Source organism: Jaculus jaculus, unplaced genomic scaffold, assembly GCF_020740685.1.
Source record: "Jaculus jaculus isolate mJacJac1 unplaced genomic scaffold, mJacJac1.mat.Y.cur mat_scaffold_59_1_489403_arrow_ctg1, whole genome shotgun sequence".
NCBI lineage: Eukaryota > Metazoa > Chordata > Mammalia > Rodentia > Dipodidae > Jaculus > Jaculus jaculus.
The window spans coordinates 291,667-319,410 of record NW_025423506.1 but is presented as its reverse complement, the minus strand read 5'-3'; the positions used below and the strand labels follow the sequence as shown (position 1 = coordinate 319,410).

Below are 27,744 nucleotides of genomic sequence, written 5' to 3'. Positions count from 1 at the left end.
ATAACTATGAATTGTCTTTCATTTAATAATTTCAAAATACCTAGTTGATCCCTATATTATGCAGGATCATATCCTCACATAAAGGTGAATAATTATATGAGAGTTTCAGGAGGAAAGCATCACTTATCACATGCATTACATATCCACCCTAATTGTTTTGAAGCTTGAAACCTCATCCATAAAGATTACTGTGTTTCTTTTCCGTATGCCAGTCAAAAAACATCAATATATTCTGACAATGATTTTTGTCACTGAGAAGATCAACAGAAATCCCAAACTTATACCAAACATGTCTATTACATTTTCCTTCAGTCCTTCCAAGTGTGATGATTCATGAACTATTATCTCTTATCTACATTCCACGGAATATAAAGAGGGAATTGTTCCTAATTACAGCTGTGTAAAACTTAGATGTGATTTACTATTTACAGGACCATCATGGGCAACAAGTATCAAAATAGGGACATTGCTGACAATCTTTAATTATGAACAGGAGAGATTTTGTGATATGCAGAATGGAATTCCTCTCTCTCTCTCTCTCTCTCTCTTTACCATTCTCATGTGCTTAGGGATATTTTCAGTAGATACTTGGTTTATCCACATATTTTCAAATACAGTTCATAGAGATAATAATCAGTGATTTGGTGGGGTATCAGCACTTAATTAAAAAAAAAAACTATAAGAGGAAGAGTGGAGACATACAAAGGGATTTCCTCTATCCCTTAAAACTTTCAGTAACTTTCTAGAGTCTTATAGATAATGAAATACAACTCATAATGGTGTGAGCAAGCATTCTTCCAAATACCTAATCACCTAAATGGTGATTAAGACACTTCAGATCTTAGATTGAGGTTTCTTCCAGTGCTCTTTCTCATGTTGATTTCTATATTCTGTGTTCTTTAGATTCACTATGGCCCATTTCATCCTGTTTTGAGTGACCATTATCAGTATCCTTATCTGTATCAGATTGCCCCCAAGGAAACAAGGCTGCCTTTTGCCATAGTCTCCTTAATGCTTCATTTCAACTGGACCTGGGTGGGGCTGGTCATCTCTGATGATGACCAAGGTATTCAATTTCTCTCAGACTTCAGAGAAAAGATTCAAGGAAATGAACTCTGTTTAGCCTTTGTGAATGTGATCCCATTAAACATGGACTTATACAATACAAGGGCTGAGAAATGTTATAAACAAATTGTGACATCATTGGAAAATGTTGTGGTCATTTATGGTGAAATAAATTCTACACTGGAAGTGAGCTTTAGAAGATGGGCATATTTAGGTATCCATAGGATCTGGGTCACCACCTCACAGTGGGATGTCATCACAAATACAGGAAGACCCTTCATTTTTTACTCATTCCATGGTGCTTTCACATTTTCTAATCATCATCATGAGATTCCCAATTTTAAAAGAATTATTCAGACAATGAACATTTCTCAATATCCAATAGTCATTTCTGTTATGAGATTAGAATGGATGTACTTTAATTGTTTGCACATTGAATCTAAATGTAGAACACAGAGTAATTGTTCAACCAACATTTCATTAGAATGGTATGCAACACAACAATTTAACATAGCCATGAATGACGAGAATTATAATCTATACAATGCTGTGTATGCTTGGGCATATGCCCACCGTGAACTGTATTATGACCAGGTAGATGGTCAGCCATTGAGGCAACAACCCCAAGAAAACTGTCCAAAGGTATGTCATGTCATCAATGTTACTTTCTAAGTAGTTTAATACATGTTTAAACCATGTTTTGCTGGGAGTACTCTCTATTTTGGATGTTTCTATATTGTTTCATTTCCTAGGAAGTAAATGTAGACTGAGCTTTTTATTAGTTAATTCCTTAGGGCAAATACTTGATCAAAACAATTTAGTTGAGTATGGTTTCATTCTACTTCACAGTTCTAGACTATAGTCCATTATGATTGTGACAACATGGGAGCAGGGAAATAGAACAAATATGTCCATGGCATCTATATTTTGTTTTCTTATTTTTAAATTTTATTTATTTATTTATTTGAAAGAGAAAGAGTGAGACAGGGAGAGTGGGAGGGAGAGAGAGAGAGAGAGAAAGAGCTTTTGTTGTGCTAGGGCCTCCAGCCACTGCAAATGAACTTCAGACATGTGTGTCACATTGTGTATCTGGCTTACATGGGTCATGCAGAATTGATCTCAGGTCCTTTTTAGCTTTGCAGGCAAACACCTTAACTGTTAAGCCATCTTTCTAGCCCCACATCTACACTTTGTAAGAAAGGGTGATGAATATATGTGGTCATCTTGCTTTCACTGATTATAAACCCCTGTCCCATGAAATAGTGTCACCTGCATTCAGTAGGAGCTTTCCATGTTTAGTTACCTAACCTAAAATTTCCTTAGTTACATGTCCACATATTTGTGTCCATGGCAATTCTAACTCCAGTTAAGCAGACAACGACGACAAACCATCACTGTGCCTACATAAAGAAGACATTGAATTTAATGACATCAGTTTTGAGTGCTCCATATTTAATGTTGCACATCGTATTGATACCATGGCCAACTGTTTTAAGTATTTGATATGTGATCCCAGTTTTCTTTCTTTCTTTCTTTTTTTTTTTTTTCCTAATCATGAAGTGCTTGAACTCTAGGTGTGCATTTGCTTTTCCCATTCCAAAGTATCCTGATCAGTGTTATTGAAAGGTCACATGAGTTGTTAAAGTAATTCTGTAACATTGTTATTATTGAAGACCTTACTGCTTTAGTTAAAGTTCTTTTGAGTTCTATAAATATAATCAGTTTTAAGGCTTATAAAAACATAGTAATATTGGGCTGGAGAGATGGCTTAGCGGTTAAGCGCTTGCCTGTGAAGCCTAAGGACCCTGGTTCGAGGCTCGGTTCCCCAGGTCCCACGTTAGCCAGATGCACAAGGGGGCGCACGCGTCTGGAGTTCATTTGCAGAGGCTGGAAGCCCTGGCGTGCCCATTCTCTCTCTCTCCCTCTATCTGTCTGTCTCTCTGTGTCTGTCGCTCTCAAATAAATAAATAATTAATTAAAAACATTTTAAAAAACGTAGTAATATTAACTTTATTCATGGAAAATGATTTATTTCCAACTATTGGGTACATGCATTTAAATTTCCTTCTCAGGGAATAATTGCAAGAAAAAGATTTTACTCATATCACATATTATGTCTATTTGTGTATGTACTTAATGACATTTCTTTTAGTTTTACCACACTCTGAAGAACATGCAATTTATTAACCCCATTGGAGACCTAGTGACTATTAATGAGAAAACAAAATGTGATGCAGACTATGATATTTCCCACATTTCAAAATTTCCACAAGGTCTTGGAATAAAGGTGAAAATAGGACAGTTTTCTTCATATGGTTCCCTTGGTCAACAGTTGTATATTTCTGAGGAAGCCATTGAGTGGGCCACAGGGAGTAGGAAGGTACGTTTACCTAGCTGTAATGCTTTACTCTAGACATAAATAGATAAAATCATGTGGAGGCTTGTGTGCCTGTCACAATTTGATCAAGTCCAACATATTGTTCATGATTTTCTTCCCACTGTCCTAGATTGTCTTACTATCTTTTGCAAAATATTTGGAAATGACAAGTTATTTCATCAAAATCTTCATGAGTATGATAATATACAGTGTACTAAATGGAGAGTGGTACTTCTATTTTGTTGTAGATAAAAAGTTTAATATTTGTGATTGTTTTAACATGTAGTTATTAATGGAGTATATAAAATTGCTAAATTTTACAACTACACTTCTGGTTTTCCTCAGATTCCCTCCTCTGTGTGCAGTGAGACTTGCAGGCTTGGTTTCAGGAAGTTCCAACAGGAGGGAAAGGCAGCCTGCTGTTTTGAATGCTCCCCCTGCCCAGAAAATGAGATTTCTAATGAAACAGGTAAGTGGAAAGTTTAGAGAGCCTTTCTCCAGTTTGACTGTCTTCTCTACCCAGAGTGGGAACCTGTAGAACCCTTGAGAGAACCTGAAGAAACAGATAATATCTCTTCCTTGTTTAATGCAATCACCTAGTTGAAATGATAAATGCTCATGACTATAAAAATAGCATTCTCTTTACTCCATGAACCACATTTTTAGTACCTACATCCATTGTACATACTAATTCTTCCACAGTAAAAAAATACTCCTTGAGATCCAATTGTTATCACTATAAAGTAATTTCATTCATATATATATGTATAAGTTTCTTTGAATCTACATAAAATGAAGTTTATAAGAAGGAATCTTCCACATCTTTATCTTCCCTGTACCCAATAGGTAGCTGATGCATATGAAACGCTAACAGATGTTACTTTTTTGGCTTTAAAGATTTATTTTGTTTATTTATTTAATAGAGAGGGAGGGAGAGAGAAAGTTAGAATGTGAGTGCCAGAGCCTCTACCCTGCGAAAGAACGAACAACAAAAACTCCAGATGCATGTGCTACCATGCGCATCTGGTTTACATGGGATCTGGAGAGCCAAACCTGTGTCCTTCATCTTAGCAGGCAAGTACTTTAACTAGTAAGCCATCTCTCCTCCATGTTTTTATTTTTTTTGGCTTTAGAGGTATGTAATTTTGCAAATACTTTCTATGCAAGCATAATTTATAATAAGTATCTATGAAATAATTCAGAAAGAAGTTAATTTTAAAACTGTAGACAATAACATATCACAGACATTTAAAACTTTTATCAATAAACAAATATTCTGATTAAAATATTGTGAGCATTGTTTCAGATGTATATTGAAGCATTGAAGAAGATAATGGGCAATGTTTAGATGTTAAAAATAACAATAAAAAGAAATATGTATTTCTGAGATGTCAAGCCTACTAGGTTGAGCATAGAATGGATGAATGTGTTATTTTATGTTGCCCTCTATTTTACAGGTGGAAGGCAAGAAAAAGTATGTGGGTGGCTTGTTAGAGTAGAACCTAAAGGCTTCAATAGACATGATCAAAGAGATTTAAAATGATATAAATATTAACATCTCACTCTTTATTTATTAGAGCCTGCAGCATACTCTCATATGCAGAGCAGTTTTTCAGTGTACCACAAGTCAAAGTGGCTAGAAAGAAATATTAATACATGATTTAAAAAAAGGGAAAGAGACTGACATTAACTTTTTTGTGTGACTGGATAATGTCATAAAAATGAATTAAAATAATACTGTTTGAAATATATAAAACAGTGTTCATTCAAATATTACTTTAATATACAATTCAAATTAATTACTTAAATACAAACTTTACTAGTGATGGATAAGTTCAATATTAACAGGGAAGTGGTTTTTTATTTGTACATGTTGGACATGTTATAGGTACCAAATAAAGTGGAATGTATGGCTTTATAATATGGAATAACTGACATGCCCACATGATTCATAAAAATATACACACATAAATTTACAATATATTATTAAGAGAGATAAGATTAGAGTTATAAATGTAAAAAATATTCCTTTATGGAAATACTCAATAGGAGATACCATATATTTCTTTCTAATCACATTTATGATTCAATGTAATCACAGTAAATATTATAAAACACCATGATAGAAAATACAACTTATATGTTGGAAGATTTTCTCCTCAATTCACTATTGTGTATCATGGTCATTATTTTCAAAGTTGGCAGATTATCTTATTCATAATCCTTTCTCAATAACTTCTTGACCAAATTCTGCAATAACATAGACCATGGATTATTTAGGTAGAATTTGAAGAAATAGGTGAATGGTGTATATTCTCAAAATCAGTGCATGAATGCCTACTGCAAGGAGACAGATTTAAGCAAGAGTGGTATTACAGTTAATTATATCTAAGGGCCTCCAATTTCATTGTATTTCTTAAAAATTATGTTTTGAAACAATTATATGTACCTACTGGCATCTGAGGACCAAACCATAGGGTATTACCTGATACCGACAGATAGACTTCATAAGACATAGAACTGTAGTGTGAAGAAAAAAATCACATTTTATTGTTCAAATTTATGGATGTTGTCTGTTTTTTTAATAGCCGTGGAATCATGTACCTCTCTGATCTTGAACTTCACTGTTTACAAAACCCTGAGCTAGAGTGTTTTTCTTTTCTTTTTTAATTTTTTTGTTTATTTTTATTTATTTGAGAGCAAGAGAGAGACAGAGGGAGGGGAAGAGAGAAAGAGAGACAGAAAGAGAGATGTAGAGAGAGAAACAGTGCACCAGGTCTATAGTCACTGTAAACAAACTCCAGATGCATGTGCCAACTCGTGCATATGGCTAACGTGGGTCCTAGGGAATCAAGCCTTGAACTGAGGTCCTTAGGCTTCACAGGCAAATGCTTAACCACTAAGCCATCTCTCTAGCCCTCTTTTCTTTTCTTATTAGTTATGTACAAAATGTATACAGTTATGTTGGTACCATCATTATTAGCCTCCTCCCTGCCCTTCCCCCTACCTCAGGGACTCTCGTCATCAGGTAATATGGGTCATGCATTGTGGGGTTAGCCGTCAGTTATGGGTAAGAGGAAATGTCTCTGTGTATAATGACCCAATGTGGCTATAACATTCTTTTCACCCCTTTTTCCACAAATTTCCCTGAGCCATGTTGGGTTCATTTCAGATCTCCTTCAGTGATGAGGTCTGGGGAGCCTCTGTGTCTCTGGATATATGGTTTGGTAGGAGTTGAGTGTTCTCTGTGTTTATCTCCTTCACCCTTGTGCTGGTACCAGGTTCACCAAGAAAGCAGCACTCTTGCTCAGTTCCCCAATTCTCTCCTTTGAATCTTTGTCTGCCTGAAAAGAGAAGCAAATTCTCCAGATAAATGGGCTAATCTTTGCTTTTTCATTCATTCATATATATACACACACACACACACACACACACACACACAACTTCTATACTTACAGACAACAAACCATGGTATTTCCCTCCCCTCCCCTCTGCTACATTCCCCTTCATAACTCTGCTGTCCATCATAGCTCCTCCCTCTCTTCATTAGTCTCTATTTTAATTTTTTTGTTTATTTTTATTTATTTATTTGAGAGCGACAGGGAGACAGAGAGAAAGAGGCAGATAGAAAGAGAGATAGAGAGAGAATGGGCGCGCCAGGGCTTCCAGCCACTGCAAATGAACTCCAGACGTGTGCACCCCCTTGTGCATCTGGCTAAAGTGGGACCTGGGGAATTGAGCCTCGGATAGGGGTCCTTAGGCTTCACAGGCAAGTACTTAACCCCTAAACTATCTCTCCAGCCCTATTCTCTATTTTAATTTGATGGTATCATATTTTTCTCCTATTATGAGGGTCTTGTGTGGACATTGCTAAGCACTGTGAAGTCTTTGATAACAAGGTCAAATTCTGTCTGGATAGTTGTATGTAAGGAGTGGTACCCTTCTTTTGGCTCTTACATTCTTTTTGCCACCACTTCACAATGGAACCTGAGCCTTGAAGAGTGTGAAATGTGTCAGTGCGGGACACTCCTTCATCCCTCCTTCTCAGCGTTATGTTGCTTTTTGAGTCATCCCAGTGGTCATCACCATCTGAAAAGAGAAGCTTCTCTAACCAGACGTGAGAGTAGCATTAACATATAAATATGAACATTAAGGGTAGTACTTTCAGGGCAATTTGGTGAGAGTAAGATGTGCATTTATCTAAACAAGAGCAGGCTTTACACCCCTAAGGCTCATGACCTCCCATGCCATAGGCTTTTGATTAGGTTTTCAGTACCAAGCATATATTCTCTCCCATAGATTGGGCCTTAAGTACACTTAGACAGCAATTGGTTTCCCCCACAGCGGACATATCACTATTGCACTCATTCAGTCATCTGGCCTGTCTGGCCAAACTTGAGGTTTCCAGTGTCCACTATTTTCCCTGCTGATAACTTTTGTCTCCCATAGGGCTGCATACAATGCAGCTTTTTCCGTATTTCAGTTGGCTGGGCTACAAGGAGAAGGTTTTTGCTCAGAACCACCTGGATTTCTCAGTAATTTTGCCACTCAGGCATGTGAAGTCTTCAGCAATAGGGTCTTACCATCTCTTTCTCATGGGAAACCAAGGGCCTTAGCAATAGCCTATAATGTTTTAGAGGCAACAGGGACCTCCTTGGCCAACAACTCACTGGAAGGCATCCCACCCTTGGCACTGGAAAAATTTTCTAGTAACAATCTATGGCTTTTGGATGTGCCATTATTTAAGAAAGTAGATTTTCATGTGTCTTATTCAGAATATCATGAAATTTGTTGACACTCTCCTCCACCTTTCCTTTATACAATCTCCTCCGTTGAGCTTGTTTAGGCCTTTCCTCTCCATGTAATCTGTTCTTCTACTTAACATATATACAGTACCATCCCATTAAGACCTTCCCTCTCCTCCCTCCCTTATAGACTTTTTGTAGCTTATGGGCTTCTGCTACTGATTGGTTCCAGATCACACACAAGTCTATACATTTGTAGCTAGGATCCACATATAAGAGAGAACACACAAGGTTTGGCTGTCTGGGCCTGGGTTACCTCACTTAGTATAATCCTTTGCAGATCCATCCATTTCTTGCAAATTTCATTTTTATTTACCACTGAATAGAACTCTATTGTATAGATGGACCACATCTTTATTATCCATTCTTCTGTGGATGGACATCTAGGCTTGTTCCATTTCCTATCAATTGTGAATAGAGCAGCAATAAACATGGTTGTGCAAGTATCTGTAAGGTAGTGAAAAGAGTCATTAGGATATATGCCTAGGAGTGCTATAGCTGGATCATATTCTAAGTCTATTTTAGCTGTCTCAAGAACCTCCACACTGATTTTCACAAGGCTGTAACAGATTACATTCCCACCAACAATGCAGAAGGGTTCCACGTATACCACATCCTCACCAACATTTATTGTCATTTGTTTTCTTGATGGTAGCCTTTCTGATGAGAGAGAGACGGAATCTTAAGGTGGTTTTAATTGGCATTTCTCTGATGGCTAAGGATGTGGAGCACCTTGTTAGATGTTTATATGCCATCTATGTTTCTTCTGATGAGAGCTCTCTATGTAGTTCCATAGCCCATTTTGTATTTCAAGTTATCTTTTTTGTTTGTTTTTGGTTTTATGTTTTGTTTTTTGAGATAGAGTCTCACTCTAACCCAAGTTGACCTGGAATTCACCATGTAGTCTCAGGGTTGCCTCAAACTCACAGTGCTCCTCCTACCTCTGCCTCCTGAGTTATGGGATTAAAGATGTGTGCCACCACACCCGGCTCCATAGCCCAGTTTTTGATTGGGTTGTTTGATTTCTTATTGTTCTGTTTTTTTTTATTTCTTTGTATATTCCTCTGTCAGATGAGTAGCTGGCAAGTATATTCCACTATTATGTAGGTTGTCTCTTTATTCACAGTGCCCTTTGCTGTACAAAAGCTTTGTAATTTGATGAGATCCCAGTAGTTGATTACAGGTATTATTTTCTAAGCAATTGGGGTTATATTCAGAAACTGTTTAGCTATGCCAATATGTTGAAGGGTTTCACCTACTTTTTCCTCTAGAAATTTCATAGTTTCAGGTCTGATATTAAGGTCCCTGATCCACTTGGATTTGATTCTTGTGCATGGAGAAAGACATGGATCTATTTTCATCTTTCTACATATAGATATCCAGTTTTCCCAGCACCACTTGTTGAAGAGGTTGTCTTTTCTCCAATGAATATTTTTGGCTTTTTCTTTTTGGTCAAAAATCAGATGGCTATAGCTCTCTGGATTAACAACTGGGTCGTCTATTCTGTTCCATTGATCTACATGTTTGTCTTTGTGCCAATACCATGTTGTTTTTGTTACTATGGCTTTGTAATATAGCTTAAAATCAGATATGGTGATATCACCAGCTTATTTTTGTTGCTTAAAATTGATTTGGCTATCCTAGGTTTTTTTGTGCTTCCAAATGAATTTTATGATTGTTTTTATCATTTCCTGTGAAGAATGCCTTTGGAATTTTAATGGGGATTGCATTAAGTGTATAGATTGCTTTTGGTAAGATTGACATTGTCACAATATTGAATCTTCAAATCCAAGAAAATGGGATGTCTTTCCATTTTCTCATGCCTTCTACAATTCCTTGCTTGAATGTTTTAAAGTTCTCATCGTAGAGCTCCTCCATCTCCTTAGTTAAGTTTATTCCAAGGTACTTTATTTGTTTTTTGGAGGCAATTGTGAGTGAGAGAGATTCCCTGATTTCATTCTCCACATGATTGTTAGTATATAGGAAAGATACTGATTTCTGCACATTTCTTTTGTATCCTGATATGTTCCTGAAAGTGTTTATCAGTTCTAACAGTTTTTGATGGTAGTTTTTAGGGTCTTTTATATATAGAATCAAATCATCTGTAAATAATGATAATTTGATCTCTTCCTTTCCAATTTGTATCCCTTTTATGAATGTCTCTTGCTTTATTGCCATAGCTAACTCTTATAGTACTATATTAATTAGTAGTGGGGACAGTGAACACCCTTGTTTTGTTCCTGAATTTAGTGGAAATGCTTCAAGTTTTTCACCACTTAGTATTACGTTGGCTGTAGGTTTGTCATAAATGGCTTTTATTATGTGAGATATGATCCTTCTATTCCCAGTTTCTGTAATACTTTTACTATGAAAGAATGTTGGATTTTGTTGAATTCCTTTTCTGCATATATTGAGATGATCATGTGATTTTTGTCCTTCAGACAATTTATATGCTTTATTACATTTATTGATTTGCATATGTTTAGCCATCCCTGCATCCCTGGGATAAAGCCAACATAGTGGGCTGGAGAGATGGCTTAGCGGTTAAGCGCTTGCCTGTGAAGCCTAAGGACCCCGGTTCGAGGCTCGGTTCCCCAGGTCCCACGTTAGCCAGATGCACAAGGGGGCGCACGCGTCTGGAGTTCGTTTGCAGAGGCTGGAAGCCCTGGCGCGCCCATTCTCTCTCTCTCTCCCTCTATCTGTCTTTCTCTCTGTGTCTGTCGCTCTCAAATAAATAAAAAATTAAAAAAAAAAAGCCAACATAGTCAGGGTGAATAATATTTTTTGTTTATTATATGTTTTTAATAAGTAGTTTTGTACTCAGTGAATACAGTCAAGTTTGTACCATCGTTAGGTTCATCCATGTCCAACCCCCACCCTGGCCCCTCCTTGTTGAGGTATGTGGGTCATGCATTGTGGAATTAGTCCACAGTTATGGATAAGAGAAGTGTCTCTGCATATCATGGCACAACATGTGGCTCTGACATTCTTTCCACTCCCTCTTGTGCAAAATTTCCCTGAGCCATGTTGAGTTCATTTTTGGTCTGCTTCAGTGATGAGGTATTGGAGGCCTCTGGGTCTCTGGATATCTGATTTGGCAGGAGCTGATTGTTTTCTGTGTTGATCTCCTTTACCCTTGTGCTGGTACCCAGTTCACCAAGAAAACAGTACCCTTGCTTGTTTTGCTAATTATTCTTAGTTAATAGGGCCCTTTTGAGGTATGATGGGGTGGTCCTCTCCTTATCAGTGTCTATCTGAAAAAGAGAAGCAGATTCTCCAATGGAGAGTAAAGTTAGCACCAGACAAATGTGATAACCCTTATATTTATAGAGAATTTAATAGATGTAGGCCCTCTGGTAGCCCACGATTGTTGGTAGCTTGATAATGGAGAGTGGGCTCATGTTTGGAAATGATTCTGACTTGTTTTGCAGCTCCAGCTATGAGTTCTGTTCCACTGAGGGGATCAGTTAGCCACATCAAGAGCAGGTGGTTTCCTATCATGGCTGTGTGCCACTATTGCACTTGTGTGAGCATCATGACAGGTTATTTGCTGCTAAGTGGGTTAGACCATGAGTTGCTTGGACAGATATTGGTCATTTTCCCCCAGTTGCCCATGTTGCAGCTTCTGGCACTAGATGTTCAGACTGTCTGGGGACTGAATCCCTTCCAGCTTCCAGCCATGTCATTCCATTTTACATGTCAACTGCATGTGGTATCTTCAGCAGTAAGGTCTTACCACTAAACTTTGGTGTGTCATCAAGTACTCTGACAAAAATCTGTCTTTTTTTAGGAAACCTTGTAGATCTCTCTAATCAAAAGCTCATTGTGGATGATAGCCACATGCTGGTACTAGGAGTTACAGGTTAGTGTCCACTAATTAAAGGAAGAAAAAGGTAACTAATATAAAAGAGTTACAGAGAAGAGAGAGAGAGAGGGAGGGAGAGAGGGAAGCTGTAGAAGGTTAAGGTCAGTCTTCATCGTACCCTCTCCAGTGCCTTGTGATTCAGCTGTTCTCTCTAAGGGCCTGGTGAAGGTTCAGCCATTTGTTCTGTATTTTAGGATGTAGAATTTCATGATATCATTGCTGTTTGGGACTAGATTTGTGTCTTTCATTTCTTCCCTTGCCTTCCCCTCTCTCCCTACCATCCTATTGTTGATCCTTCAGATTGTTTTTTGGTTTCTATTTCATTAATTTCTGCCCTAATCTTTATGATTTATTTTCATATACTGATTTTTGGGTTGCCTTGCAGTTCTTTCTCCAAGGCCTTATGGTGAAGCATTAAATTGTTTATTATGTACTCTCGAATTTATTAATATAGGCACCTAGAGCTATATTTCCCTCTTAGGACTGCCTTCTTCGTGTCTCAGAGGTTTTGGTATATTGTATTATCATCATCATCTGATACTGTGAATTTATTGATTTCCTTTTTTATTTGTTCAAAGACCCATTGCTCATTTAATAGTGTGATGTTTATTCTCCATGAATTTCTGTATGCTCTGTAGCTTTTCTTATTGCTTATTTGCAGTTTATTGCCATTGTGGCCAGATATAGTACAAGAGATTGTTTCAATTTTCCTGTATTTCTGGAGATTTGCTTTGTGTCCTAATATATGGTTTATTTTAGACAATGTTCCATGTGCTGCTGAGAAAAATGTTATTCTGCAGCATTTAGATGGAATGTCTATATATATCTGTTAGGACCCTTTGTTCCATGACAACATTTAATTCAGATGTCTGCCTGTTTATTTATTTTTTTTCCCCAGGGTGACCTGTGAATTGATGAGAGTGGGATATTGAAGTCTCCCACTAAAATTGTGTTTGATGTTATTTGTGACCTTACATGTAATAGTGTTTGTTTGATGAAACTTGGAGTCCCCATGTTAGGTACATATATGTTTAGGATGGTAATTGGGTGTTCCTTTAATCAGTATAAAATTATCTTCTTTCTCTTTCCTCAGTAATGTTGGGCTTGAACTCTATCCTGTCAGATATTAGGATAGCAACCCCTGCTTGTTTCCTAGGCCCATTTTCTTGAAATACTATTTTCTATCCTTTCACCTTAAGGTCGTGTCTTTTATTGAGATATGAGTTTCCTGGCAGCAACAAATGGCAGGATCCTGCCCTTTAATCCAGTCTGCCAACCTGTGTCTTCTGGATGGTGCATTGAGGCCATTGACATTAAGAGTTATTATTGAAGGGCATGCATTTATTCTCGCCATTCTACTTATTTTTTAGGGTTTCCTTTTTTCCTTTACTTTTTTTTATTTTTGGTTTTCTGAGGTAGGGTTTCACTGTAGCCCATGCTGACCTGGAATTCCTTATGTAGTCTCAGGGTGGCCTTGAACTCTCAGCGATCCTCCTACTTCTGCCTCCCAAGTGCTGGGATTAAATGCGTGCACCACCATGCCCAGCCTACTTGCTTGTTTTAACTGTTATTTGAGTGTGGTTTATTTTTTCTTATTTCCTCCTGTGTGTGTTTTGCTTTCTCTTCAGTGTGAAGGATTCCTTCAATTATTTTCTGTAGAGCTGGTATAGTTGACATAAATTCCTTAGCCTGTTTTTCCTGTGGAATGTCCTTATTTCTCCATCAATTTGGATATATAGCCTTGTAGAATAAAGTAATCATGGTTGACAGTTGTTATCTTTCAGAACTTGGACTACATCATTCCTTCTGGCTTTTAAACTTTGTGTTGACTAGTCTGCAGTTATTGTGATGGGCTTGCCTTTGTCGGTGACTTGCTTCTCTCTAACTGCTTTAGGTATATTTTCTTTGGTTTGTGTGTTTAGTAGTTTGTTATCTTAGAAGTGTCCAGATATCTTGAAATTCCCATTCGTACCTTGCTGTTAGCTTGTCTTTCTCTTTGTTGGACTGCATTAGATCTGCCACCTGGTCTTCTAATTTAGATATTCTGTTCTCTCTTTCATCCATTCTATTGGTTAGACTTTCCACAGAGTTTTGTTTTGTTTTGTTTTTTAATTTCATTGACTGTATTCTTCAGGGCCTGGAATTCAGCCAGGTTTTTATTCAGTTTCTATTTCCTTACTTATGTCTTGTGATGAAGTCTTTACTTCACTAAGCTGGTTCCCTGTGTTCTCTTTTAGAAGTTTGTTTTCTTCTTTGATTCCTTTCATTTATTCTCTAATTTCTTTGAGCATAGATACCATCATTTTCTTGAAATCTTTATCAAGCATTTCATCTAAAACAGTCTCATTGGTGATCATTTGTGATGGATGTTTGTGGTGGGACTGTATTGTCTTGATTGTTTGACTTTTTAATATTATAGTGGCTTTTGCATACTGAATATCATTTTGACACTTGGGTTTTATACTATCTGCAGTGTTACCAGACATGACAATACACACCTCTATATACCCTCAGAATATGAGTTCAAGGTGCCAGGTGTAGCTCTAGTCCCCCAATCAAGTCACAGAAGTAATCCTATTTGTTGAGTTCACTTGCTAAACAAGTGTTCTAGTGGACTGGGTGGAATAATTTACTTGCAAATTCTTAAACTTCAACTGAGTAAAATACACAACCAATAAAAACCAACACAAAGTATGCATTTGTGGGTATTAAAACAAACAGATAGTCCTATAAAGTCAAAATCCCTAAGGGTGTGTGTTTTTCTACAGCCTTAATCTTGTCAGCTGGGAGGGAGAGATTTCTGTTCTGAATTGGATTCCAGGTCAACCTTGATCTGGTTCAGACCCTGTCCCCAATAACGACAGAAGCAAGAAACAAAGGCCCTATGTATATGAAATCATCAAAGGTAACAATATTCAACCCCCAAATGAAGCTTATTTGAAAATGGTAAAGCCAACCAAGAATATATACCCTGTAACCTTCCCTGACAAGGAAAGAGAGATTAGCTTTTGCAGTGCAGGCAGGACTGTGTAACTGTTTTTTGTTTAATTTTTCTTTTTTCAGCCTAGTTACCTTTTGGAGTTGCTTCCACCGTCACCAATGCTTGGTGCCCACTTGGATTCCTCTGTGTCATGCTATGCAGCTGTACCTCTGATCAGCTCTGCTGGCTACACTGCCACTGGGGGTTGAATGCTGGAGGTTTGAAGTTCGGATGGTGGGGGATGGGAGAGTTCAGACTTCTGGAGTTGCTCACACTTTAAGTAGCTCTTTAGTTGAACTCAGGTGTCATTCCTTAGGATTTCTTTTTTTCTTAATTTTTAAATTTTTATTAACTTTTTCCATGATTATAAAAAAAATATGCCATGGTAATTGCCTCCCTCCCCAACCCCATACTTTCCCCTTTGACATTCCGTTCTCCATCATATTACCTCCCCATCACAATCATTGTACTTACATATACACAATATCAGCCTATTAAGTATCCTCCTCCCTTCCTTTGTCTTCCCTTAATGTCTCCTTTTTAACTTACTGGCCTCTGCTACCAAGTATTTTCCTTCTCAAGCAGAAGCCCAATCATCTGTACTTAGGATCCACATATGAGAGAGAACATGTGGTGCTTGGCTTTCGGGGCCTGGGTTACCTCACTTAGTATAATCCTTTCCAGGTCCATCCATTTTTCTGCAAATTTCATAACTTCATTTTTCTTTACCGCTGAGTAGAACTCCATTGTGCCACATCTTCATTATCCACTTATCAGTTGAGGGACATCTAGGCAGGTTCCGTTTCCCAGCAATTATAAATTGAGCAGCAATAAACATGGTTGAGCACGTACTTCTAAGGAAATGAGATGAGTCCTTAGGATATATGCTTAGGAGTGCTATAGCTGGGTCATATGTTAGATCAATCTTCAGCTGTTTTAGGAACCTCCACACTGATTTCCACAATGGCTGGACCAGATTGCATTCCCACCAGCAGTGTAGAAGGGTTCCTGTTTTTCCAAATCCCCGCCAACATTTATGATCATTTGTTTTCATGATGGTGGCCAATCTGACAGGAGTGAGATGGAATCTCAATGTAGTTTTAATCTGCATTTCCCTAATGACTAGTGAAGTAGAACATTTTTTTAGATGCTTATATGCCATTCGTATTCTTTCTTTGAGAATGCTCTATTTAGCTCCATAGCCCATTTTTTGAATGGATTGTTTGATTCCTTATTATTTAACTTTTTGAGTTCTTTGCATATCCTAGATATTAACCGTCTATCAGATATATAGTTGGTAAAGATTTCTTCCCATTTTGTAGGTTGCCTCTTTGCTTTTTTCACTGTGTCCTTTGCAGAGCAAAATCTTTGTAATTTCATGAGGTCTCAGTGATTAATCTGTGGTTTTATTGCCTGAGCAATTGGGGTTGCATTCAGAAAGTCTTTGCCAAGACCAACATGTTGAAGGGTTTCCCCTACTTTTTCCTCTAGCAATTTCAGAGTTTCAGGTCTGATGTTAAGGTATTTAATCCATTTGGACTTAATTCTTGTGCATGGCAAGAGAGAAGAATCTATTTTCATCCTTGTGTAGATATATATCCAGTTTTCAAAACACAATTTGCTGAAGAGGCTGTCTTCTCTCCAATGAGTATTTTTGGCATTTTATCAAACATCAGGTGGCTGTACCTACTTGGGCTTACATCTGGGTCCTCTATTCTGTTCCACTGATCTACATGTATGTTTTTGTGCCAGTACCATACTGTTTTTGTTACTATGGCTCTGTAGTATATGTTAAAATCAGGTATGGTGATACCACCAGCCTTATTTTTGTTGCTCAGTATTATTTTAGATATTTGAGAATTTTTGTGATTCCAAATGAATTTTTGAATTGTTTTTTTTCTATTTCCATGATGAAAGCCTTTGGAATTTTGATAGGGATTGCATTAAATGTGTAGATTGCAATAGGTAAGATTGCCATTTTCACAATATTGATTCTTCCAATCCAGGAACAAGGGATGTTTCTCCACATTCTAGTGTCCACTGCAATGTCTCACATGAGTGTTTTAAAGTTCTCATTGTAGAGATTCTTTACTTCCTTGGTTAGGTTTATTCCAAGGTACTTTATTATTATTTTTTGATGCAATTGTGAATGGGAGTGATTCTCTGATTTCATCCTCTGTGTATTTGTTGTTACCATATATGAAGGCTACTGATTTCTGTGTATTTATTTTCTATCCTTCTACTTGGCTGTAGGTTTTGATCAGCTCTAACAGTTTGCTAGTAGAGTCTTTTTTTTTTTTTAAAGATTTTATTAGCATTTTCCATGATTATTAGAAAAATCCCATGGTAATTCCCTCCCTCCCCAACCCCATATTTTCCCCTTTGAAATTCCATTCTCCATCATATTACCTCCCCATCACAATCATTGTACTTACAGACATACAATATCAACCTATTAAGTACCCTCCTCCCTTCCTTTCTCGTCCCTTTATGTCTCCTTTTTAACTTACTGGCCTCTGCTACTAAGTATTTTCATTCTCATGCAGAAGCCCAGTCATCTGTAGCTAGTATCCACATATGAGAGAAAACATGTGGTGCTTGGCGTTCTGGGCCTGGGTTACCTCACTTAGTTTAATCCCTTCCAGGTCCATCCAATTTTCTGCAAATTTCATAACTTCATTTTTCTTTACTGCTGAGTAGAACTCCATTGTATAAATGTGCTACATCTTCATTATCCACTCATCAGTTGAGGGACATTTAGGCTGCTTCCATTTCCCAGCAATTATAAATTGAGCAGCAATAAACATGGTTGAGCACGTACTTCTAAGGAAATGAGATGAGTCCTTTGGATATATGCCTAGGAGTGCTATAGCTGGGTTATATGGTAGATCAATCTTTAGCTGTTTTAGGAACCTCCACACTGATTTCCACAATGGCTGGACTAGATTGCATTCCCAGCAGCAGTGTATAAGGGTTCCTGTTTTTCCACATCCTCGCCAACATTTATGATCATTTGTATTCCTGATGGTGGCCAATCTGACAGGAGTGAGATGGTATCTCAATGTAGTTTTAATCTGCATTTCCCTGATGGCTAGTGATATGGAAATTTTTTTTAGATGCTTATATGCCATTCGTATTATTTCCTTTGAGAATGCTCTATTTAGCTCCATAGCCCATTTTTTGATTGGCTTGTTTGATTCCATTATTTAACTTTTTGAGTTCTTTGTATATCCTAGATATTAATCCTCTATCAGATATATAGCTGGCAAAGATTTTTTCCCATTCTGTAGGTTGCCTCTTTGCTTTTTTCACTGTGTCCTTTGCAGAGCAAAATCTTTGTAATTTCATGAGGTCCCAGTGATTAATCTGTGGTTTTATTGCCTGAGCAATTGGGGTTGCATTCAGAAAGTCTTTGCCAAGACCAACATGTTGAAGGGTTTCTCCCACTTTTTCCTCTAGCAGTTTCAGAGTTTTAGGTCTGATGTTAAGGTCTTTAATCCATTTGGATTAATTCTTGTGCATGGCGAGAGAGAAGAATCTATTTTCATCCTTCTGCAGATATATATACACTTTTCCAACACCATTTGCTGAAGAGGCTGTCTTCTCTCCAATGAGTATTTTGGGCATTTTTTATCGAATATCAGGTGGCTATAGCTACTTGGGCTTATATATCTGGGTCCTCTATTCTGTTCCACTGATCTACATGTATGTTTTTGTGCCAGTACCACGCTGGTTTTGTTACTATGGCTCTGTAGTATAGGTTAAAATCAGGTATGGTGATACCACCAAACTTATTTTTGTTGCTCAGTAATATTTTAGATATTCGAGGTTTTTTGTGATTCCAAATGAATTTTGGATTGTTTTTTCTATTTCCATAAAGAATGCCTTTGGAATATTCATGGGGATTGCATTAAATGTGTAGATTGCTTTTGGTAAGATTGCCATTTTCACAATATTGATTCTTCCAATCCAGGAACATGGGATGTTTTTCCACTTTCTAGTGTCTTCTGCAATTTTTGCTTGAGTGTTTTAAAGTTCTCATTGTAGAGATTCTTTACTTCCTTGGTTAGGTGTATTCCAAGGTACTTTTTTTTTTTTTTTTGATGCAATTGTGAATGGGAGTGATTATCTGATTTCATCTTCTGTGTATTTGTTGTTAGCATATATGAAAGCTACTGATTTCTGTGTATTTATTTTGTATCCTGCTACATGGCTGTAGGTTTTGATCAGCTCTAACAGTTTGCTAGTAGAGTTTTTAGGGTCGTTTGTGTATAGAATCATGTCATCTGCAAATAATGATAACTTGATCTCTTCCTTTCCCATTTGTATCCCTTTCATGTGTGTCTCTTGCCTTATTGCTATGGCTAAGACTTTCAGAACTATATTAAATAAAAGTGGGGATAGTGGACACCCTTGTCTTGTTCCTGATTTTAGTGGAAAGCTTCCAGTTTTTCCCCATTTAGTAATATGTTGGCTGTAGGCTTGTCATAAATATCTTTTATTATATTGAGATATGTTCCTTCTATTTCCAGTCTCTGTAGGACTTTTATCATGAAGGGATGTTGGATTTTGTCAAATACTTTCTCTGTGTCCAATGAGATGATCAAGTGATTTTTGTCCTTCAACCCATTTATATAATATATTACATTTATAGATTTGCGTATATTGAACCATCCCTGCATCTCTGGGATGGAGCCTACTTGGTCAGGGTGAATGATCTTTTTGATATACTCTTGTATTCTGTTTGTCAATATTTTTTTTTGAGAATTTTTGCATCTATGTTCATGAGGGAGATTGATGTGTAATTTTCGTTTTTTGTTCTATCTTTGCCTGGTTTTGGTGTCAGGGTGATGCTGGCCTCATAGAAGGAGTTTGGTAGAATTCCTTCTTTTTCTATTTCCTGGAGAAGCTTAAGAAGCAATGGTGTTAGCTCTTCCTTAAAGGTCTGGTAAAATTCAGCAGTGAATCCATCCGGGCCTGGGCTTTTTTTAGTTGGGAGATTATTGATAATTGTTCACATTTCCATGTTTGTTATAGGTCTATTTAAGTTATTAATCTCATTTTGATTTAATTTAGGCAGGTCATATAAATCAAGAAAATCATCCAGCTCTTTCAGATTTTCATACCTTGTATGAAAGTATATGCGAATTACTGTGGAATCTGTTGTGATGTTACCTTGTTCATCTCTCATTTTATTAATTTGTGTCTCCTCTCTCTTTCTTTTGGTCAGATTTGCTAAGGATTTATCAATCTTGTTTATCCTTTCAAAGAACCAACTCTTTGTTTCATTAATTCTTTGGATTATTTTTTGTTTCTATTTCATTAATTTTGCCCTAATCTTTATTATTTCTTCCCATCTACTGATTTTTGGTTTGCCTTGTTCTTTTTCCAAGGCTTTAAGGTGAAGCATTAGGTCAGTTACTTGCGACCTTTCTAATTTCTTAATGTAAGCACTTAAGGCTATAAATTTATCTCTTAGAACTGCCTTCATTGCGTCCCAGAGATTTTGGTATGTTGTGTTCTTATTATCGTTTGACTCTATAAATTTTTTGATTTCCTTCCTGATTTCGTCATTGACCCATTCATCATTTAGTAGTGTCTTGTTTAGTTTCCATGATTTTGTGTATGCTCTGTAGTCTTTCTTGCTACTGATTTGTAGTTTAAGTCCATTGTGGTCAGATAGAATGCAAGGAATTATTTCAATTTTCCTGAATTTGTTAAGATTTGCTTTGTGTCCTAATATATGGTCTATTTTAGAGAATGTTCCATGTGCTGCAGAAAATAATGTATATTCTGCAGCCTTTGGATGAAATGTCCTGTATATATCTGTTAGGTCCATTCCTTCTATGACCTCATTTAGTCCAGATGCCTCTCTGTTTATTTTTTTCCCGGGATGACCTGTCAATTGATGAGAGTGGGGTGTTAAAGTCACCCACCCCCAGTGTGTTTGGTGTAATCTGTGACCTTAGTTCTAATAGTGTTTGTTTGACGAATTTGGGAGCCCCCCTGTTAGGTGCATATATGTTTAGGATTGTAATGTCCTCCTTTTGGAGTGTGCCCTTAATCAATATTAAGTGTCCTTCCTTATCTTTCTTGACTAACGTTGGACTAAAGTCTACCTTGTCAGATATTAGGATAGAAACCCCTACTTGTTTTCTAGGCCCATTTGCTTGAAACACCGTCTTCCAACCTTTCACCCTAAGATAATGTCTATCCTTTATAGAAAGATGAGTTTCTTGGAGACAACAAATTGTAGGATCCTGCTTTTTAACCCAGTCTGCAAACCTATGTCTTTTCGTTGGGGCATTGAGGCTGTTGATATTAAGAGGTATTATTGAAAGGTGCGTATTTATGTTTGACTTTTTTTTTTTTTTTTTTGGTTCCGGTTCTACCTTTGCTCTCTTCTGTTAACTAGTATTTGAGTATTGCTTGTTTTTCTAGGTTCCTTATATGTGTGCTTTTCCTTTTCTTCAGCATGGAGGATTCTATCAAGTATTTTCTGTAGAGCTGGTTTTGTCTTCAAGTACTCTTTTAACCTGCTTTTGTCATGGAATGTCCTTATTTCTCCGTCTATTTCAAATATGAATTGGATGGATAACTTTGCAGGATAAAGTAACCTTGGTTGACAGTTGTTATCTTTCAGAACTTGGAATATATCACTCCAAGCCCTTCTGGCTTTAAAAGGTTGTTTTGAATAATCTGCTGTAATCCTGATGGGTTTAGTTTTGTAAGTAACTTGATTTTTCTCTGTAACTGCTTTCAATATTTTTTCTTTGGTGTGTGTGTTTGGAAGTTTGATTATAATATGGCGAGGAGAGTTTCTTTCCAGGTTTTGTCTGGCTGGGTTTCTAAAGGCTTCCTGTATCTGCATTGGCACCTCTTTCCCAATTTGGGGGAAATTTTCTTCTATGATTTTGTTGAGGATGCCTACTATGCCTTTGGAGTGGAATTCTTCTCCTTCTAATATGCCCTGAATTCTTATTTTTGATCTTTCATAGTGTCCCAAATATCTTGAAATTCCCACTCATACTGTTATATAAGTTTGTCTTTCTTTTTGTTGGACTGTATTAGATCTGCCACCTGATCTTCTAGCTTAGATATTCTGTCCTCTCCCTCATCCATCCTAGTGGTGAGATTTTCTACAGGTTTTATTTCATTAACTGTGTTCTTCATTGCCAGTAATTCTGGCTGGTTTTTCTTTATTATTTCTATTTCCTTGTTTATGTCTTGTATTGCCTTCTTTATTTTGTTAAATTGGGGTTCCTGTGTCTTCTTTGATTCCTTTGATTTCCTCTTTGATTCTTTCTTTGATTATTTGATTTGTTCTTTGACCTCTTTGAACATATTTATAATCATTCTTTGACCTCTTTCTCAGGCATTTCCTCTAACTCATTCTCACTGGAGGACATTTCTGATGCATGAATACTTTTAGGTGGATTTATATCGTCTTGCTTTTTAGTGTTTCTTGTGTTATAATGTATATATTTTTGCATCTTGGATTAAGTTAATGCTTGGATTTTCTAGCTAGCTGGGTATTATTAGCTGTATCAATTGATTTGATGTTATATATTTTCAGCGTAGGAGCTTAAGGTGTTAGGTGTGGCTCTTAAGACTCTCAGAGTATCTGTAAGGATTTTCCTAGGGGTTGAGTTTCCCTGCTATGGAAGTATTCAAGCAGGCTGAGTGGAATAAAATACAGGTAGATTCTAAAATTTAACTAAAGACTGTACACATTCAATCAAAAACAGCCCCAAGTATGTATGCAAGCATAGTTATTATAATGACCAGATCCTCTGTCAACATATTGGTTAAGATTTGTGGTCTGTTGAGCGATCCAAGTCAGCTTGCGACCAAGTGAGACCCTTCCCTGGTGCAATCCCAGTTACCTTGGATGATTTTGGTCTCAGTCAAGTTGCTGCCTGGGTCGTTGGGCTGCTGTTTGGATTTCTGGAGCTTTGCACTGGCTTTTCCTGCAGGGCAAACTGAGCCTGGCAAGTGTGGCCCTGCAGATCAGCACCCCTGCTGCTGGAACTGCTGCTGTTAAAGCTGCTGCTGCTGGGTTTGTAGCTGCTGCTGCTGAAGTTGCTGCTGCTGGGCCCACTGCTGCTGCTGCCTCTGCTGGTGTTATAGCTGCCACTACTGGAGCCACCACTGTTGGTGAAGCTGCTGCTGCTGTGTCAACTGCTGCTGCTGCCACTGAAGCTGCTGCTGTGGGATGTGCCGCTGCTGCCGCTCCTGGGTCTGCTGCTGCCGGGTCTGCTGCTGCTTCTGCTCCTGGGTCTGCTGCTTCTGGGTCTGCCGCTGCTGCCACAACTGGAGCTGCTACTGCTGGGGCCGCTTTCACTGGTGCCAGAGCCATTGATGTTGCTGCCAAACTCTGCTCCTGCTTGGGTCCCGCTGTTGGCTCAAGTTGGTGTGGCCCGGTCCTGGGACCGCTGCTCTGTTCACCAGAGCTGTGCTCAGGCGATGGGGGAGGAGAGGGAGCCGCAGCTGCTCTGGTTCTCTCTGTTCCACATGTGCTTCTACCTCATGGTGTGCTCCTCCATTGCTCACTACCGCTCTCCCTTCATGTTTCCTGAGTTGCGGAGAGCACCAGTGTCAGGATTTCTTAACTTTTCAAGAAGGCTAATGGAGTTGAAAAATCTGTTGATTGGGCTCTGCTGCTGCTGCTGCTGCCCAGTACACCTGGTGGGAAGGCACTGGGTGGTTTGTGCATCATGGGCCATGAATGCCTGAGTGGGACTCTGGCTCCTTTCCTCCTTTTCTCGTGGGTCTTGGTCTCTCTGGCTTCTCTGCTGTGTCTAAGAATTACCTATAGCCCTTCAGTTTTCAGAAGAAGGGTATATTTTGCTGGGGTTTTGCTCAAATCCCTCCCTAGGTTTGGCATGACTCTTATGCTGCCATCTTACCCAGAAACTCCAACCTTTGTTTTTTTAGAGAGAATTTAATAGTGTAGGCCCTCTTGTAGACCACAATTGGTGGGAGCTTGATAATGGAGAGCAGGCTTGTTTCTGACATGAATCCAAACTCCAGCTGTGGGTTCTATTCCACTATGCCAGTCAATTAGCCAAATCAAGAGCAGTTGGTTTCCTGCCATGGCTCTGAACCACTATTTCACTTGCATAACCATCATATCAGGTTGTTTGCTGCTGAGTAGCTTAGGCTACCAGTTGCTTGGGCAGATGTTGGTCACTTTCCCCCAGTTGCTCATGTAGCACCTTCTGGCACTAGATAAGCTAGTTGTCTGGGGACTGACTCTCTTCTAGATTCCAGCCTGGCCACTCCATGTTCCATACCAGCATCATATGGTGTCCTCAGCAGTAGGGTCTTACTACTAAACTTTGGTGGGTCATCAAGTCCTCTGACAGAAATCTGTCTGCTTTTGGGAAACCTTGTAGGTCTCTATGATAACAGCTCATTGTAGATGTTAACCACATGCTTGTTCTGGGAGTTACAGGCCATCACCTAGGAAAAGAAGGAAGAAAAAGATAGGTGATTTAAAAGAGATAGAGAGAAGAGAGATAGAGAGTGAGAAGTGCAACAGGAGAATTAAAGTTAGCCAAACAGACCAGTTTTGTTTTAATTAAAGCATTCATTGATGAGAGAGACAGAGACAGAAAAACAGAGAATTGGGGTGCCACTGTAGTTGAATTCCAGATATACGTGTCACCTTGTGTACATGTGCGACTTACTCATACGTCACCTTGTGTGTCTGACTTATGAAGGATGTAGTGAATCAAGAATGAGTCCTAAGGCTTTGCAGGCAAGTGTCTTAATTTCTAAGCCATCTAGCCTGTAGTAGAAATTATAAGAAATATCTCATATAAGCAGTGGTGTTATATAATTTTAATACACTACAACAAAATTATTTTATTCTTTTGAGAAAATCAAAGGATCAGGAGAATTTATAAGGTTAGCTAAGTGAATAAAATACAGATTTCTTAGGTTGAGGTGGCACAGCATTTAAGTCACATGCGTGCAAACCCTAACCACCTCAGTTAAATTCCCCTTTAAGACACAGAAATACAGATTGACAAAGTGATACATGTATCTGGTGTTTGTTTTCAATGGCTAGAGGTTCAGGCACACCCATTCTCATTCTGTCTCCCTCTGTGTATGAACAAATAAAAATATTCTTGAAAGCTTTATCTCACAATAATATGATGATATTTATTAATTGCCATCATGACTATAGAGGGAACTACTTTAATTGTCAGTAGTAACAAGGAATACAAGTATGTTTCACCTCTGAGACACTTGTTTGCAGTGTGCTGTGACTAAGAAGGAAACACTGCCACTATCCTGATGATTCTTTGTGTTGTGTGCCAGACATGGATCAATGTGTGAAGTGCCCAATGAATCAGTATGCCAACATAGAGAAAAATCACTGTCTCCAAAAAACTGTGATGGTTTTGGATTTTGAAGACATATTAGGGATGGTTCTGGCTTGCTTGGCCTTGTGCTTCTTTGCTCTAACTGCTCTTGTTCTTGGGGTTTTTGTGAAGCACCAAGACACACCAATTGTGAAGGCCAATAATCGAACAAACAGCTACATCCTGCTCATCTCCCTCAAGTTCTGTTTTCTTTGTCCACTGCTCTTCATTGGACATCCCAACACAGCCAAGTGTATCCTACAGCAGATCACATTTGCAGTTCTGTTCACAGTGGCTGTGTCCACTGTTTTGGCCAAAACAATTATTGTGGTTCTGGCCTTCAGGGCCACTGCGCTAGGAAAAATGATGAGGGGGGCTGCTGGTATCAGGAGCCTCTAACTTCATCATTCCCCTCTGTACCTTGATCCAACTTGTTCTTTGTGGCATCTGGATGGGAACATCCCCTCCCTTTGTTGACACTGATGAACACTCAGAACATGGGCACATCATCATTTTGTGCAACAAAGGCTCAGAAACTGCCTTCTACTGTGTTCTGGGGTACCTGGGATCTCTGGTGGTAGGGAGCTTCACTGTGGCTTTCCTGGCTAGAAACCTGCCTGATGAATTCAATGAAGCCAAATTCCTAACCTTCAGCATGCTGGTGTTCTGCAGTGTGTGGGTCACCTTCCTCCCTGTCTACCATAGCACCAAGGGCAAGGCCATGATGATAGTGGAGGTCTTCTCTATCTTGGCCTCCAGTGCAGGGTTGTTAGGTTGCATCTTTTTCCCCAAGTGCTATATCATTTTATTAAGACCCAATAAAAATATTCTAAAGAGGATAAAGAAAAAAACATTTCGTCCAACCAACTGATTTTTAAATTTTACCCAATATGTATTAATGTATATCCTATAGAAACACTTGCACTATTGTAAGCATTAAATATATTTTCTTAAATGGTAGATATTTGTTCCTGTGTACAGGTCTTATTTATTCTCTAGCATTATCAGCTTCCTCGCAGAGCATTCAGGTCAGGTTCTATATTCTAGAACCTACTAAAAGCCTATTTCACAAAGTGGCAGTAGCAAGAATAATCATTTTCTCACATCTCTCTCAAATTTCTAAGTAAAGACGCTAGAAAAAAGTACTGCTATTTTACTGTGCATTTTGTACCTATAAATCTTGACAACTTGAAATGTATCTGTTTCATTCTTCAGATTGTTTCAAAGACACCTTCTATAGTTTGATGGATAGAGCAAATGTCTTTGAGAATGTCTCACAGGTTGTAGTTCCGTGTTCAAAAAATATTCAGAGATACAGTGAGGCTATGTGTTGGAACATGTCCACCATACCAAAGGAGTTAATGACCATACGGATGAGGAAGTCTCTCCTAAATTACAGTTCCCAGAATAAAGGGTTCAGAACATAATGGTCAAGTGTATCTTGACCATTGGTTGACCATGGTGTATCTGTGTTCATGCTGCCCTGTTCCCTGCTTATTTAAAGATAAAATTTGTTTCAACTCAATGCTTGCCCTTGAACAGTATGAGCTCATTTTCCTTGGAACTTATGTCTGTGAAAAATAATTTTGTTCTTCAAGATGTGCTTGATAATTATCCTTGGCTATAAAAATGCAATATTTTCTACAATAAACTGCCATATGCTTCAGACATATGGCTGCTGTGTCTCATTTCAAATCTCTCTTCCAGGATGCTGTAAATCAGGAATTCACAGGTATGATTAGGAGGAAGAATAATAGTTCTCTTTGGAAGAAGCAGAGGCCTTACCTTAACCTGTTTTCAATATACATTAAGGTTATCACAGTGTGTGGAATCTACTGGATAACTTGAAGAATGAGAAGAAAGTGGTGTCATTGAGAATCTGACACAGTTGAGAATAAATTTGTCATTACAATAATATTACTTAACACAATTGTAGTTTAGTGGTTTGTAGGTCATGAAAACTTTGGCATTTATGAAACCTCTAATGAAATAAATGCTTTGTGGTTCTTATTTAAACATTTACAAAATAGGAATTACTAAAATTTTTGTGCATCATTGTTAGTAGTGTTACTTCTGCTGACTATCAGTTGCTATACAGATGTCATTTTTTTTAGTCTCAAGGATTCAACTATTGGGGACTGGCATCATAAGTTTGTAGTTCTGAAGAAGTGTGATTAAGAACCGGTCCCTAGTACACCTTCATTGATTGCCCCTTTCTTGAAGCTAGATTAATTTTAGACCTTCTTTTCTGTTTTTAAACATGACATGCCCCATTTTGA

General features: G+C 38.0%; 1 protein-coding gene across 1 annotated transcript; it reads left to right on the top strand.

The window, feature by feature from the left end:
* Positions 1 to 205: 205 nt before the first annotated feature.
* Positions 206 to 26,336, top strand: LOC101595386 (vomeronasal type-2 receptor 116-like). Its single transcript, XM_045141364.1, is given in 7 exon segments — positions 206 to 321; positions 397 to 400; positions 904 to 1,707; positions 3,218 to 3,445; positions 3,788 to 3,911; positions 25,422 to 25,837; positions 25,839 to 26,336. Coding segments are annotated over 7 exon segments (2,190 nt in total).
* The last annotated feature ends 1,408 nt before the right edge of the window (positions 26,337 to 27,744 follow it).